The sequence below is a fragment of the Vidua macroura genome, chromosome 19 (assembly GCF_024509145.1).
Source record: "Vidua macroura isolate BioBank_ID:100142 chromosome 19, ASM2450914v1, whole genome shotgun sequence".
Taxonomy (NCBI): domain Eukaryota; kingdom Metazoa; phylum Chordata; class Aves; order Passeriformes; family Viduidae; genus Vidua; species Vidua macroura.
Genome location: NC_071589.1, coordinates 1,191,455 through 1,204,348, shown reverse-complemented (window position 1 = coordinate 1,204,348; position 12,894 = coordinate 1,191,455). Strand labels below are relative to the sequence as shown.

Below are 12,894 nucleotides of genomic sequence, written 5' to 3'. Positions count from 1 at the left end.
GGCAGGAGGGAAGCTGTGACAACAGGAGGATGGCCACGACCCTGGGGAGCTCAGCAAGGGAGGGCACGGCTGGCACTGCCTGTGGGGTGAGCTGGGCTCCCCTCCCAGCCCATGGCACTGCAGGCAGGCTGGCAGAGGGGAAGGGGAGCTCAGCAGGGCCAGCATCACCCTTTCCATCCTCTGGTCTCCTTGCCCTCGTGCCCAGCAGCTGCAGGCTCTGGTTTCCCCATCCCGGGATGGAAGCCGTGAGTTTCTGCTCCAGGCTGGCTGCATCACCATGATCCCGATGCCCTGGGAGCTTGGGGACCTCCAGAGCCCCACAGCCCGGCAGCCTGGCCCCCCAGAGCCCTTGGCTGTGCCCGGTGCCACCCAGAGCTGGGCAGGAGCAGCGCGGCCCCCTCGGCCCTGCGGGTGCTGTCACAGGGTGCAGGAGGATCCTCTCCACAGCCACCCTGCAGGAAGCCACCAGCAGGCTCTGGCCTGCCATATCTTAACCAAAAGGGACAGAAAATGCCACCAGTGACCCTGCGAGCAGCTGGAGATCTGCAGGAACGTCTGAGAGTCCACTCAGTCCCCGGCCAGATGAGAGAGCTTCACCCGGAGCTGCTTCTGGGCTTTCTCCAGGAGCCCTCAGAGAGAAGCTCCAGCCCAGCTGCGTCCCAGCAGCAGCGACACCACCCCGGTGTTTTCAGAATCCAGAGAAATCCCAGTGGACTGGAAGTTGGATGATATTGCCCTGATTTTCAAGAAAGGCAAGAAGGAGGACCCTGGAAGTTACTGCCCTGTCAGTCTCATTTCAGTGCCCGGTAAAATCATGGAAAAAACTGTTCTGGAAGATACCGAAAAATACCTGGAGGACAATGCAGCCATCAGTCCCAGCCAGCAGAGCTTCATGACAGGGAAGTCCTGCTTGTCAAATCTGATTTCCTTTATTTCAGCTTCCTTCTGGGAATGAAGATGACACATTCAACAGATCCTGTGCGTGTGAAATGTCCGAGTACAATTCTCCGTTAGAATAAACTCCTTTTTTACTTTTGATGATTCGCCAGTTCTCTCTGCCACCCGGGCTACAAGTCCCTCCTGACCAGCAGTAGCCACGGGAGCACGGCCGCCAGCATGGCCACGGTCAGGACGAGCAGCACGGCCAGGGCCATGGGCGACTGGCAGCACTGCAGCCCCAGCGCCGCGCTGGACGACACCGAGCTGGCCGTGTCCGCGCCGCTCCGCCCGGCCAGCGAGCCGCAGTCCGCGGCCACCAGCGGCATGCCGCGCTCGCTGATGACAAAGATGTGGGCTTGCCGTGCCAGCACCCCCGGGAGCCCCTGCGGGCCCGCCGGGCACCGCTCCAGGCTCTGCGCCGGCATCACGAAGTGGCTGGGCACCACCAGCGTGTTGCTGGCCTCGCTTTTGGCCAGCTGGGACAGGGAGGATGGCGACAGAGGCACCTCCAGCGCGCCGGGCTCGGTGCCCTTGGGCGGCCACAGAGCCTTCTTCTTGCTGAGGAAGGTGACGAAGCGGCACACGGGGCACACGATGCTGCTCTGGACGTGCCCGTCCAGCTTGGCCGACAGCAGGCACTTCACCAGGCAGTCGTGGCAGAAGCTGTGGCCGCAGCTGAGCCGCCGGTGCGTGGCCTCCAGGGGCTGGAACTTCTCGTAGCACACGGGGCACTCGGCCGCGGCAGCCTCCTTGCTGGGGGAGGTCTCGGACATCGCTGCTGTGCTGGCCGGGGAGAGGCACGAGGGGTTAATCAGGCTCTGGTGGCAGCGATTAGCACCGTCCCTCTCTTCGGCTCTGCTCCCTGCTCTCTCGGCACTGCCCTTCACCCCTCACAGCGTGCCTGGCACGGCCTGGCCGCTCTCAGCAGGGTTCGACCTCCCCGTGCTGCCCCTGGGCAGGGATGGTGTGAGGAGAGCCCTGCAGGGCAAAAATTCCCTGGCTGCCAAAGCACAGGGGCAGGGGGCTGAGCCCCTGGGCAGAGCCATGCCTGCTGGATTCCTGGCACAGAAATTCCAGGCTCAGACTGTGCCATTCCTGGTACAGAAATTCCAGGCTCAGACTGTGCCATTCCTGGTACAAACTGTGCCATTCCTGGCACAGAAATTCCAGGCTCAGACTGTGCCATTCCTGATACAAACTGTGCCATTCCTGGCACAGAAATTCCAGGCTCAGACTGTGCCATCCTGGTACAAACTGTGCCATTCCTGGTATAGAAATTCCAGGCTCACTGTGCCATTCCTGGTACAAACTGTGCCATTCCTGATACAGAAATTCCAGGCTCACTGTGCCATTCCTGGTACAAACTGTGCCATTCCTGATACAGAAATTCCAGGCTCAGACTGTGCCATTCCTGGTACAAACTGTGCCATTCCTGGCACAGAAATTCCAGGCTCAGACTGTGCCATTCCAGGCTCAGACTGTGCCATTCCTGGTACAGAAATTCCAGGCTCAGACTGTGCCATTCCAGGCTCAGACTGTGCCATTCCTGGTACAGAAATTCCAGGCTCACTGTGCCATTCCAGGCTCAGACTGTGTCTCCAGTGCCTCTGTGCTCAGCTGCTGGGAGCTGGGCATTGCCATCCCACGATGGAACCTGCCAAGGACAGGGAGCTGCTCCCATCCCAGAGACCTCTCCCGGGGGAGCCTGGAGCAGCCAGGCTGGTGGAGCAGGGAGGTGACACGGCCAGGGAGGTGACACAGCCGGGGCAGGCAGCAGACACCCTCACTGGGCTCCTTCCAGGCTGCTGGGGGATGGCCCGGGCTGGTGGCCAGGCCGTGCTGGTGGCCAGGCCATGGCACCTCCAGGCCGTGGGCACGCTCAGGCTGGAGCTGGGTGCAGCAAGCCCGTGCCGGGCTTAGCCAGAGAGCAGGGAAGGCAGAGCCAGCCCAGCCCAGCCCCGAGCAGTGTGGGGTGCCCCCAGCCCCAGACGGGGCTGAAGCTCTGCCCTGCATCTCCCCAGGCACGAAGGGAGAGGGCAGAGAGGAAAAGGGAGAGGGAGGATGTTCGGCTTCGCCCTCCCAGACCGGCTCAGGAGCCAGACCTGCATGAAGCTGCAGGTTTTTCCAGACCTGGTGGCGTTTCCAGACCCCGCCCAGCCTGCACCCCTTTTCTCACACAGCACTGTGCCACGGACACCCTCCCGTGTCTGAGGTCCTGCCCTCCCCCTGCAGGGCTGTCACCCTGCCCCGGACGCCAGGAGCCCCCTCCCCAGGCAGGGAACAGATCCAGGCTCCTGCCCTGGTTCAGGAGGGACCAGGGATGGCTTTTCCCTCCCTCACCCCGCGCTCCCCCGTGCCCCAAAGTCCCCTTACCTGCTGTGGGGCCCCGGGGCAGCGGCCCCTCCATGCGCGGCTGTCCCCAGACACGGGGCTGGCCCGGGAGAGCTCCGGGACACCCTGGGGACGCCGCGACACCCCTGGGACACCAGGAGCCGGCTGCGTCTGAGGAGGGCGCGTTGCGCAAAGGCTGCAGCGGGGCCAGGGCAGGGCCAGGGCAGGGCCAGGGCAGGGACAGAGCAGGGACAGCTCCGGCGGAGTGAATGCGGAGGAACCCGTTCGCCTTTAAAGGGCTCCCGCTGGCCCGCTTGGCCAGGGAGTGGGCGAGCAGCTGGCGTCAGGCGTGGAGGGCAGGGACACGGGGCACGGTCCTGCCTGCCGCGGTGTCCCCGCTGCGACGCTGCGGGGCCACTCCAAGGAATCCGGCACTGAAGGGGTGCCGGGAGCCTCTGGGGCGGCAGCGCGGGGTGAGCTGCACATCCTGCAGCGAGTCCTGCAGCGGGGCTGGGCTCCTCACCCCCGCTGCCCGTCCCTCACCCTGCCCTCATCTTCCTCACCCCCATCACTGCCCGTCCCTCACCCTGCCCTCATCCTCCTCACCCCCATCGCTGCCCGCCCCTCACCCTGCCCTCATCTTCCTCACCCCCATCGCTGCCCATCCCTCACCCTGCCCTCATCTTCCTCACCCCCATCACTGCCCGTCCCTCATCCTGCCCTCATCTTCCTCACCCCCGCTGCCCGCCCCTCACCCTGCCCTCATCCTCCTCACCCCCATCACTGCCTGTCCCTCACCCTGCCCTCATCCTCCTCACCCCCATCACTGCCCATCCCTCACCCTGCCCTCATCCTCCTCATCCTCCTCCCCTCCATCACTGCCCGTCCCTCACCCTGCCCTCATCCTCCTCACCCCCATCACTGCCCATCCCTCACCCTGCCCTCATCCTCCTCACCCCCATCACTGCCCATCCCTCACCCTGCCCTCATCTTCCTCCCCTCCTCATCCTCCTCACCCCCTCTCCCCCATCACTGCCCCCCGCCCTGCAGTCCCACCAGAGCCCCGGGTGACACTGAAGGGCCCAGCAAAGACCCCCGAGCAGCCACGGGGGGCTCTGCTCTTGTGTCCCTGCCCTGGGGGCTTCCAGCACCTCCCCAAGCCGTGCTCCAGGTGCAGCAGGAGCTCCACGGGCTCAGGGCGGGCAGGAGCCCCGTCCTTGGCCATCTCAGCACCTTCAGGTGGCTCGTGAGCCACCACTGGCCACGTGCAGGTGAAAACCTCCCCAGAGAAGGTTCCCTGTCACCTCACCTGTCCCAGAGTGCCTCAGTTGGCCCTCGGGCCAGGAGCCAAGAGGGCTCTTCCCTGCACAGCCTCGTGAAAGCTGCCAGCAGGCTGGACCACTCCTGCCCCAGCCCAGCCCTTTGAAGCCCCCCTGGCACCCCCAGCCTGAAGGGCCAGCCCACGTTGCACCTTGCAGGTGGCTCCACAGGGATCTGGACGCTGTTTGCCACACCCGAGGAGGTCCTGGAGTGCACACAGTGGCCCCAGGGCACTTCAGGAAGGTGCCCAGGGCTCTGTGGGACCCCTGGCACCCAAAGCCCAGTGAGAAAGGCCCTGCAGTGCCTCTGTGGGCCGGGCAGGCTCGGGCAGGGCTGGGCGTGGGCAGCAGTATCAGTCACTGTGGGCGCAGTGCTTGCAGCACAGGGCTGCCACAGGACACAGCAGTGTGGGTGCAGCCCCACCAGGGCACCCCGGTGCCCTCAGGGTGCCCTCTCCAGCCCTGAGCCCCTGTCCCTGCCTGCCGGGGCACCCTGGGCACGCCAGCACCTTCCTCAGCTCCCAGGCTCGGGGTCGGGCTGCTCCTCTCCTTATCCCGGCTCTGCCGAGAGGATCAGAAAGTGAAGGTGAAACCTCTCCAGGGAGGCTGTGCCAGGGCTGGGCTCGCAGCTTCCCTCCTGGCACAGACAGACAGACAGACAGACAGACAGAGAGAAAGACAGACATCCCCATCCCTGCTCCCTCCTGGGACAGACAGACAGGCAGACAGACAGACATCCCCATCCCTGCTCCCTCCTGGGACAGACAGACAGACATCCCCATCCTCTGCTTTCTTTTGGAACAGACAGACAGACATCCCCATCCCTGCTCCCTCCTGGCACAGACAGACAGACAGACAGACATCCCCATCCCTGCTCCCTCTTGGGACAGACAGACAGACAGACAGACATCCCCATCCCTGCTCCCTCTTGGGACAGACAGACAGACAGACAGACATCCCCATCCCTGCTCCCTCTTGGGACAGACAGACAGACAGACAGACATCCCCATCCCTGCTCCCTCTGGCAGCTGCTCTCTCACACACAGATTTGGGGTAGATTTGGGGCAGATTTGGGGCGGGTTTGGGGCAGGTTTGGGGCAGGTTTGGGGCATGTTTGGGGCATGTTTGGGGCAGATTTGGGGCAGATTTGGGGCAGCTTTGGGGCAGGTTTGGGGCATGTTTGGGGCAGGTTTGGGGCATGTTTGGGGCAGGTTTGGGGCAGCGAGCATTCCCCAGCCCCAGTTTGCTCCCTGCTGGCCCGGGCATTCCCCAGCCCCAGTTTTCCCTGCCAGCCTGGGTGGGTGGCAATTCCCATTTCCCACACTTGGGATGCTCCCTGCAGTTGGAAGGATGAGCTCATGGCTCTATACATAGGCACTGGAAAAACGAGTCTGCCTCCCTCGGCTGCCCGGACCACACCAAAATCCAAGGGCTTTGGGCACATCAGAGCCCTGCCAGCAGCCTCCCTCGTTGCCAGGCCTGGCTCTCCTCTCCGCCCCACTCCAGCAGCAGAACACTTCCTGAGGGACAGGGCTGAGCCTGGCAGTGCCTGAAGGACAAGAAACCGAGTGCAGAGAAGTCCCTGATCACTGTCTGTGTGTCCTTTGCCCGGGTTTTGACAAGCCCAGCTCATGGCCAGGGGTTCAGGCCCCCAGAGCAAGGCTCCAGGCTCAGCTCCTCTCCACACACCACAGATGAGACTTTCCCTGTGCTGAGGTCGTGGCTGCCAGGGACCAAAGGACATTTCTGACCCAGAGGAGGACACAGGCCTGGCTGAAGGGCGGCCAAGGTCCCTTCCCTGCAGCCCCAGCAGCATCTGGGAAGAGCTTTGCAGCCTTTGGCAAGGGCAGGAGGATGCAGAGGCAGCCCTGGAGCTCCACAGCAGCACCTGAACTTTCCCCTGGCCGGGTGTGGAGGAGGGACAGTGAGTTATGGAAAGTGTTTCTTTTCAAAGCACATTTAAAGCCACAAGATTGCTCCAGGTCTGAGCCTGGAGACACGGCAGGGCTCAATATCTCCATGCCAAATCCACGCTGCAATTCCCTGGGTCCTGAGTGAGGAGCCAGGGCCACTTCAGTGTCCCACATCCCTGCACTCAGCTGGGGCTGGGGTCCTGGGGAGAAAACCCCAGGTGGAATTCTGCTGGCTGCAGGCACAACGCCCAGCGTGGCTGGGCTGGGCTGGGTGAAATCTCTGCCTTGGGAATCGTGTCAATGAGTGATCCCCAAAAGCTGCTGAGGGCTCCCCGTGCCCCTGCCCGTGTCCTCCTGTCCCAGAGCCACAAATGCTCCATGGAAGGGTGGCGTGGTGTCCCTGCCCCAGCGTGTCCCAGTGCAGGGCAGGGCTGGCTGCAGTGGCGAGGGAAGTTTGCCCCTCCTCTCTCTCCTCCATCCTTCCCCCCCTGGATCCATCACACCTTTCCCCATCCCTCTGGGGGTGCCTGCTGCCTGCCCCATCCCTCCCAGCTCACAGCCAGCCCTCCCAAACCCCCTCAGCTTTTCCCCTGGCCGTGTTCAACCTGCAGACCTGAGGTTTTACAGGAGTTTCTGCTCTCCTCATTCTCCTTCCACCCGTCCCAGCCCCAGCTCAAACACAGCATTGCTGGGAATGAGGTGAAGGCAGGAAGGAGTAAATCCATGTTTGATCCCAGCCCAGGGGGAAATTCCCAGCTGAAGAAGAAGTTCTGTGAAGCAAAATTATTTTTCCAGGGCTGCACTGTGCTGGTGGAAGGTCCAAGAGTCCTGGGCCCTGGGTTCTATCCACTTCCATGCTGTCAAAATAAACTCAAACCGCTGGAGAAGTTGGACAACTTCAAGGGAATCCAAGCTTTTAAAAAGGAGCACAAGCTTATCTATCTTCCCCCACTCTTGCTTTGCTTGAGTTAGAGTGGGAAAATCAGCGTTTTTTCCTTCTGGGGGTGTCCACTGTGCTCCTCAGGCACCTGGCAGGATTGACCCCACCACGAGGACACAACTTCAGCCAAGGCAGCCCAAAATGTGTAACGCAAGCTCCTGGTTCAGCTTCTCCTCCGTGGTTTCCGTGGTGCCCAGGAGATGGTGCTCTCGGATGTGCTTTGGCACCAGGAAAACAGCGCAGGGAGCACGGCAGGCAAGGCCAGGGTGCCAGGGTGAGGGGTGACAGTCCCCACCAGCTGGGCTGCTGCCCCTTCCCACCGGGATCGAGGGGATCTGCCCTTCCTCCACGGGGTGAACGCCTGTCCCACACAAGGAACAGCTGGATGTGACCCCAAACCCTGCTCTGAGGTCAGGGTCCCCCTGTCAGAGGCTGCAGGGGGACCTGTGTGGTGGCACAGCCCTGCCCTGGCCCTGCCTCCCTGCTGCTGCCACCAAATCCCCTCGGGAATGACCCCGAGCTTTATTCTGGCACCAAATGTGGGGGATTTGTCCCATCCCGCCCGTGCAGAGCCACCCAGCCCCTCTCTCCCATGCCTGGGAGGGCAGCTCCAGGCTCCAGGGGCTCCTTCACCAGTTACTCCCCACCAGAGGTGTGTTCCATCACCAGAGGTGTGTTCTCTCACCAAAGGTGTGTTCCCTCACCAGAGGTGTGTTCTCACCAAAGGTGTGTTCTCTCACCAAAGGTGTGTTCCATCACCACAGGTGTGTTCCATCACCAAAGGTGTGTTATCTCACCACAGGTGTGTTCCCTCACCACAGGTGTGTTCTCTCACCAGAGGTGTTCTCTCACCACAGGTGTGTTCCATCACCACAGGTGTGTTCCATCACCAAAGGTGTGTTATCTCACCACAGGTGTGTTCTCTCACCACAGGTGTGTTCTCTCACCAGAGGCATGTTCCATCACCAAAGCTGTGTTCCATCACCAGGTGTGTTCCCTCACCACAGGTGTGTTCTCTCACCAGAGGTGTTCTCTCACCACAGGTGTTCTCTCACCACAGGTGTGTTCTCTCACCAGAGGTGTTCTCTCACCACAGGTGTGTTCTCTCACCAAAGCTGTGTTCTCTCACCACAGGTGTTTTCTCTCACCAAAGGTGTGTTCCCTCACCACAGGTGTGTTCTCTCATCAGAGGTGTTCCCTCACCAGAGGTGTGTTATCTCACCACAGGTGTGTTCCCTCACCAGAGGTGTGTTCCATCACCAGAGGTGTTCTCTCACCACAGGTGTGTTCTCTCACCACAGGTGTGTTCTCTCACCAGAGGTGTTCTCTCACCAGAGGTGTTCCATCACCAGAGGTGTTCTCTCACCAAAGCTGTGTTCTCTCACCAAAGTCACCCCGGCGCTGCCAGAGTGAGTCTGGGGGCAGCCCAGTCACAGCCCCCTGAGGGGCTGAGGGGCTCCACGGCCCCCTGGATGTGGCAGTGCCAGGCTGTGGCCCGTGTCCCCCTGCCCTGGCCCCGGGCTGCCCCCCGGGCGCTGCCCCGGCTCTCCAGCTCCCATCCCCCGGGAATGCTGTGGCCGCAGTGGGAATCCCGCGTGCCTAATGGGGAAACAATGCGGCTTTGAGCGCCGCGGGCAGATGCTCGGGGACAAGAAGGGACTGTTCAGCAGCGGCAGCTGGGCTGGCAGCCCCCCCTCCCCGCACGGAGCCCTGCCCGGCCGGGCTGGGCTCCCGCGGGGCTCCGCCTGGGGGTCCTGCCCGGCCCCAAACCCTGCAGCCCCTTCCCAGGGCCGGGATGGGGGTAGCAAATCTAGAGGGTACCTAATGTTTTGTGTATTCGAGCCAGGTCTTACAAGCTCTCAGAGACAAGTATTAGACCTTTGATAGCTCAGCTATCTTAGGTGGCAGAAGAGTAGCAGGATGGCTCCTGTGACAGTGTTGGAAACAAAAAAGTTTTGATAAAAGGCAAAATAAAAAAGCTCTTTACAGAGAAAAACCGAGCCAGAGTAAGAAGTTCTTGCTCCTGCTAAAACACTTCACAAAAGCGATTTACTTCTTTTGTTCTCTTCTTTTTCTAGGGAATTGCTCAGGCGGGACTTTTTGGCTTCTGTGCCATTGGCTATCAAGTTTGAGGTGAAGTCCCCAAGGTCCTATGAGGTGTCTTTTAACCAAATTGAGGAGTGAAACTTCTGGGCTTTTTTCCTTTTTAAGGAGACAAAGGGTAACTTGTTTACTCCGTAAACAGGGGGCACATCCCTGCAGGGACCCAGCACCGAACACGGCCAGATTGTCCCCTTGCTTGTCACCGTGCCCCGGTGCCCACCCAGCCCCTGTGGGGAGTCTCACCAGCCCGAGGTGAACCTGGCACTGTGCCTGTGACCCTGCCATGCCAGAGCCCCGTCACCCCAGCCATGCTGTGTCCCCAGTGTCCCTGCACAGGGGCATTGCCTGACTCCCTTCCACCATCCCCTCTGGCTGCCCTCTCACCAGGCAGCTCCCTCCAGCCTTATTGCAGGAGGGAAGGTGTGGAAACCCCACCATTCCAATAGAAAAGCTGGTGGAATTGGGGTTTGGAGCCTTTTACCCAAATGGGATGCTCCCCGTGGCTTAGGCTGCCCAGTGGTGTCATGGTTTGGGTTTTTCCTTCCAGCCTGGCTCCTGCAGGGCTGGGATTGCAGAGGGGTTGCTGCCTCTAATGGGAACACGGCACCTTCTCACCCTACAGCAGCTCTGCAGCAGCACAGAAAGAACAGGCTCGGAAATACCAAACACTCAACTTGGGTTCATTTAATGACATTTCCAATCTAACCACACAGTGCTGTGAGTGGAGAGTGTGCAGGCAGAGCTGCTCCAGCCCCTCCAGGATCACTCAGCTGCCAGCCAGAGCCCCAGGTGGGCTCTGGAGAGGAGGATGCTCAGCACAAGGTGCAGCTGCCCAGCCCCGGGGGCAGAGGGCAGGAGGGGTCTGTCCCACAGGCTCTGCTCTGCATTTGGCTGCCTGCAGGCCAAATTAGGGGAGGATAACCCGCTGGACATCAGGAAGGATTTCTGCACTGAAAGGGTGGTCAGGGGTTGGAACAGAAGGCTCAGGGAAGCGCTGGGACCACCACCCCTGCAGGTGTCCAAGGAACACCTGGAGGTGGCACGCAGTGCTCTGGGCTGGTGACGAGGTGGGGCTCGGGCACAGCTTGGATTCCACGGCCTTGGACAACCCTCCAAGACAGGGATTAGTGAGCAAATCCCCACTCTTCACAGAATCACAGAATAATGAGGTTGGAAGAGACCTCTAAGATCATCAAGTCCAACCCATGCCCCAACACCTCACCTAGACTATAGCACCGAGTGCCACGTCCAGTCTTTATAAACACACACAGAGATGGTGATTCCACCACCTCCCTGGGAAGACAATTCCAGTACTTTATTATTCTTTCAGTGAAAATTTTTTTCCTAATATCTAACTCTTCTCCAAACACCAGCCCCAGTGGTCATTTCTCCCCGCCGAACCTTCCCCGCTGCCTCTGCAAGGTCATTCCCGGTTGTACCCACACCCTGAAGGGCCCCAGGTGTGGATCCACAATTCCCAGCCCATAACCGATCCCCCAGGGCCCCTCACCCGCCCTTGGGTGTCTCTGCACCAGGACAAAGCCCCCTGCCCGCAAACCCCCCCTCGCACGCACGGACTGTGGGACGCCCCCAGCTCATTCTGCCGCAGCCCCGCGTCTCTCCGCGGCCGTTCCGGCAGGGTTCCGGTGGGGCAGCCGGCGGCGGGTGCAGCAGGAGCCGCATTGTGCGGCCGCTAATGCTGAGTGACTGCTCCTTTGTGCTGCCCGCAGCGCCCGGCCCGCGGCGGCCGCCTGGGAACAGCGCCGCGCACAATGGGCGCCCACCTCGGAGCAAACATCCCCTAAAGCCGCTGTTAACCAGGCAGGCAGCCCAGAACCCCTGGGAAACGCAGCCCCCGCCAGCGCCGCGCCTTTGTCACCGGCCGGCTCCGAAAGGTGGCTTTGGTGGCACAGCTGGCATCCGTGCCTGGTCCTGGGAAAAGAGGCACGAGGAGCACAGGTTGGGGTTTAAAGGATCCCGCTGGAGAGAAAAGGAACCGGGGTGTGCTGCTCCCTGGGTCGGTGGTGGATTAATTCCTTGGGGAATTAATTTAGGATTGAATAGGCGCAGCCTTGGTTTCTCTATAAAGGAGAGCCCCTCGTTCACAGAGCTCATTTCCAGCTGCCTCCCAGGTGAGGATCTGAGTGCAGATCTGGCATGGGGCATTATCCAGCAGAGCGAGGCACCCCAAAGCTCCTGGTGTGGAGCAGCACTGACCCCTCGTTCCCACGGACAAATGGCCAGAGGTGCAGACAGACGTGCAGAGAGAGCCCTCTCACCCCCACACCTCAGCCTGGCTCATTCCCTCGCAGGGACACTCCTGTCCCCTCGGAGGGGCTGCTCTGCCATTGAAAAAGCTGCACCAGGACCGTGTGAGACACTCCAAGCAAACAGTGCACGACATTTCCTTCTGGCTTCTGAAGTGCGGTGGGAAAACCAGGCAGCCAGCCTGCCCCAGGCTGCAGTGTGGCCACCTCAGAGCACCAGGATGGGTGCCCAGCCTGCCCCAGAGCTCAGCACCTCCAGCTCTGGCTCTTCCCACCTCGGAGCAAGTCAGGATGCTGGGAAAGGAGATATTCTCCCCCACAGGCCTCCAGATTCTGCACAGCCACCTCCATGTCCCTCCGTGCCCTCCAGAGAGGGTGTCAGCGAGCCAAGGGGATGCTCGGTGGAAGGGAGAAGGTGACGTCGGCTCCGGGCTGTGGCAGCACCAGCATCAGCCTCTGGGAGCAGAGAGCACAGGGAAGGTGCCCTGGGAACAAGGCTCAGTTCCCAGGAGGGACGAGGCAGCTCCAAGGGCAGTTTGTCACCAAGGGATGGCTGCTCCCAGGGCGCTGTGGCTTCCCCTCCTGCCACAGCCTCTGCTTCGGGTGTCTCGGGGCCGTGCTGTGCTGCACGTCCTGGCCCGCTGCTCTGACGTGGCTCAGCAGCATTTGTGGCCTTGTGCAACACCCAGGTCACACAGGGTGACCCAGAAAGGCCCGTGCAGGGCTCAGGGGACAGCCAGGCTGGCTGGACTCGCGGCTGGGGAGAGGTGTGTGCTCCTCATCCTCGGGCTGTCTGCAGCAATCCACGGGAAGGGCGGGAACGGCATGGATAACCCCATGTACGAATGGATGGGACGTGGCTGCGGGGACAGAGGTGGCCGTGGTGGCAGCGTGCCCACGTGTGGATATTCTCAGCTCAGACAGAGAGAAAGAGAAAGGTTTTCTAACCAGGCAAGAGCCTGGGAAGCAGTTGGGAAAGAATGTAAATAATTCTCTCATCTACCTTGTTATTCACATTGTTTATAGATATGTTCTGCCAGTGTGCATCATTCACTGCACACCAGTGGTGTGACATGTTTTTA

The 12,894-nt window shown here is 61.1% G+C and overlaps 1 protein-coding gene across 1 annotated transcript; it reads right to left on the bottom strand.

Annotated features, from left to right (window-relative positions):
* Positions 1–531: 531 nt before the first annotated feature.
* RNF222 (ring finger protein 222) lies at positions 532–3,385 on the bottom strand. Its single transcript, XM_053994423.1, has 2 exons — positions 3,313–3,385; positions 532–1,722 (listed from the first exon to the last, which is right to left on the bottom strand). Exon 2 carries the CDS (start codon positions 1,710–1,712, stop codon positions 1,068–1,070), a length of 645 nt encoding a protein of 214 aa, XP_053850398.1. The 5' UTR covers positions 1,713–1,722; positions 3,313–3,385; the 3' UTR covers positions 532–1,067.
* Between the last annotated feature and the right edge of the window lie 9,509 nt (positions 3,386–12,894).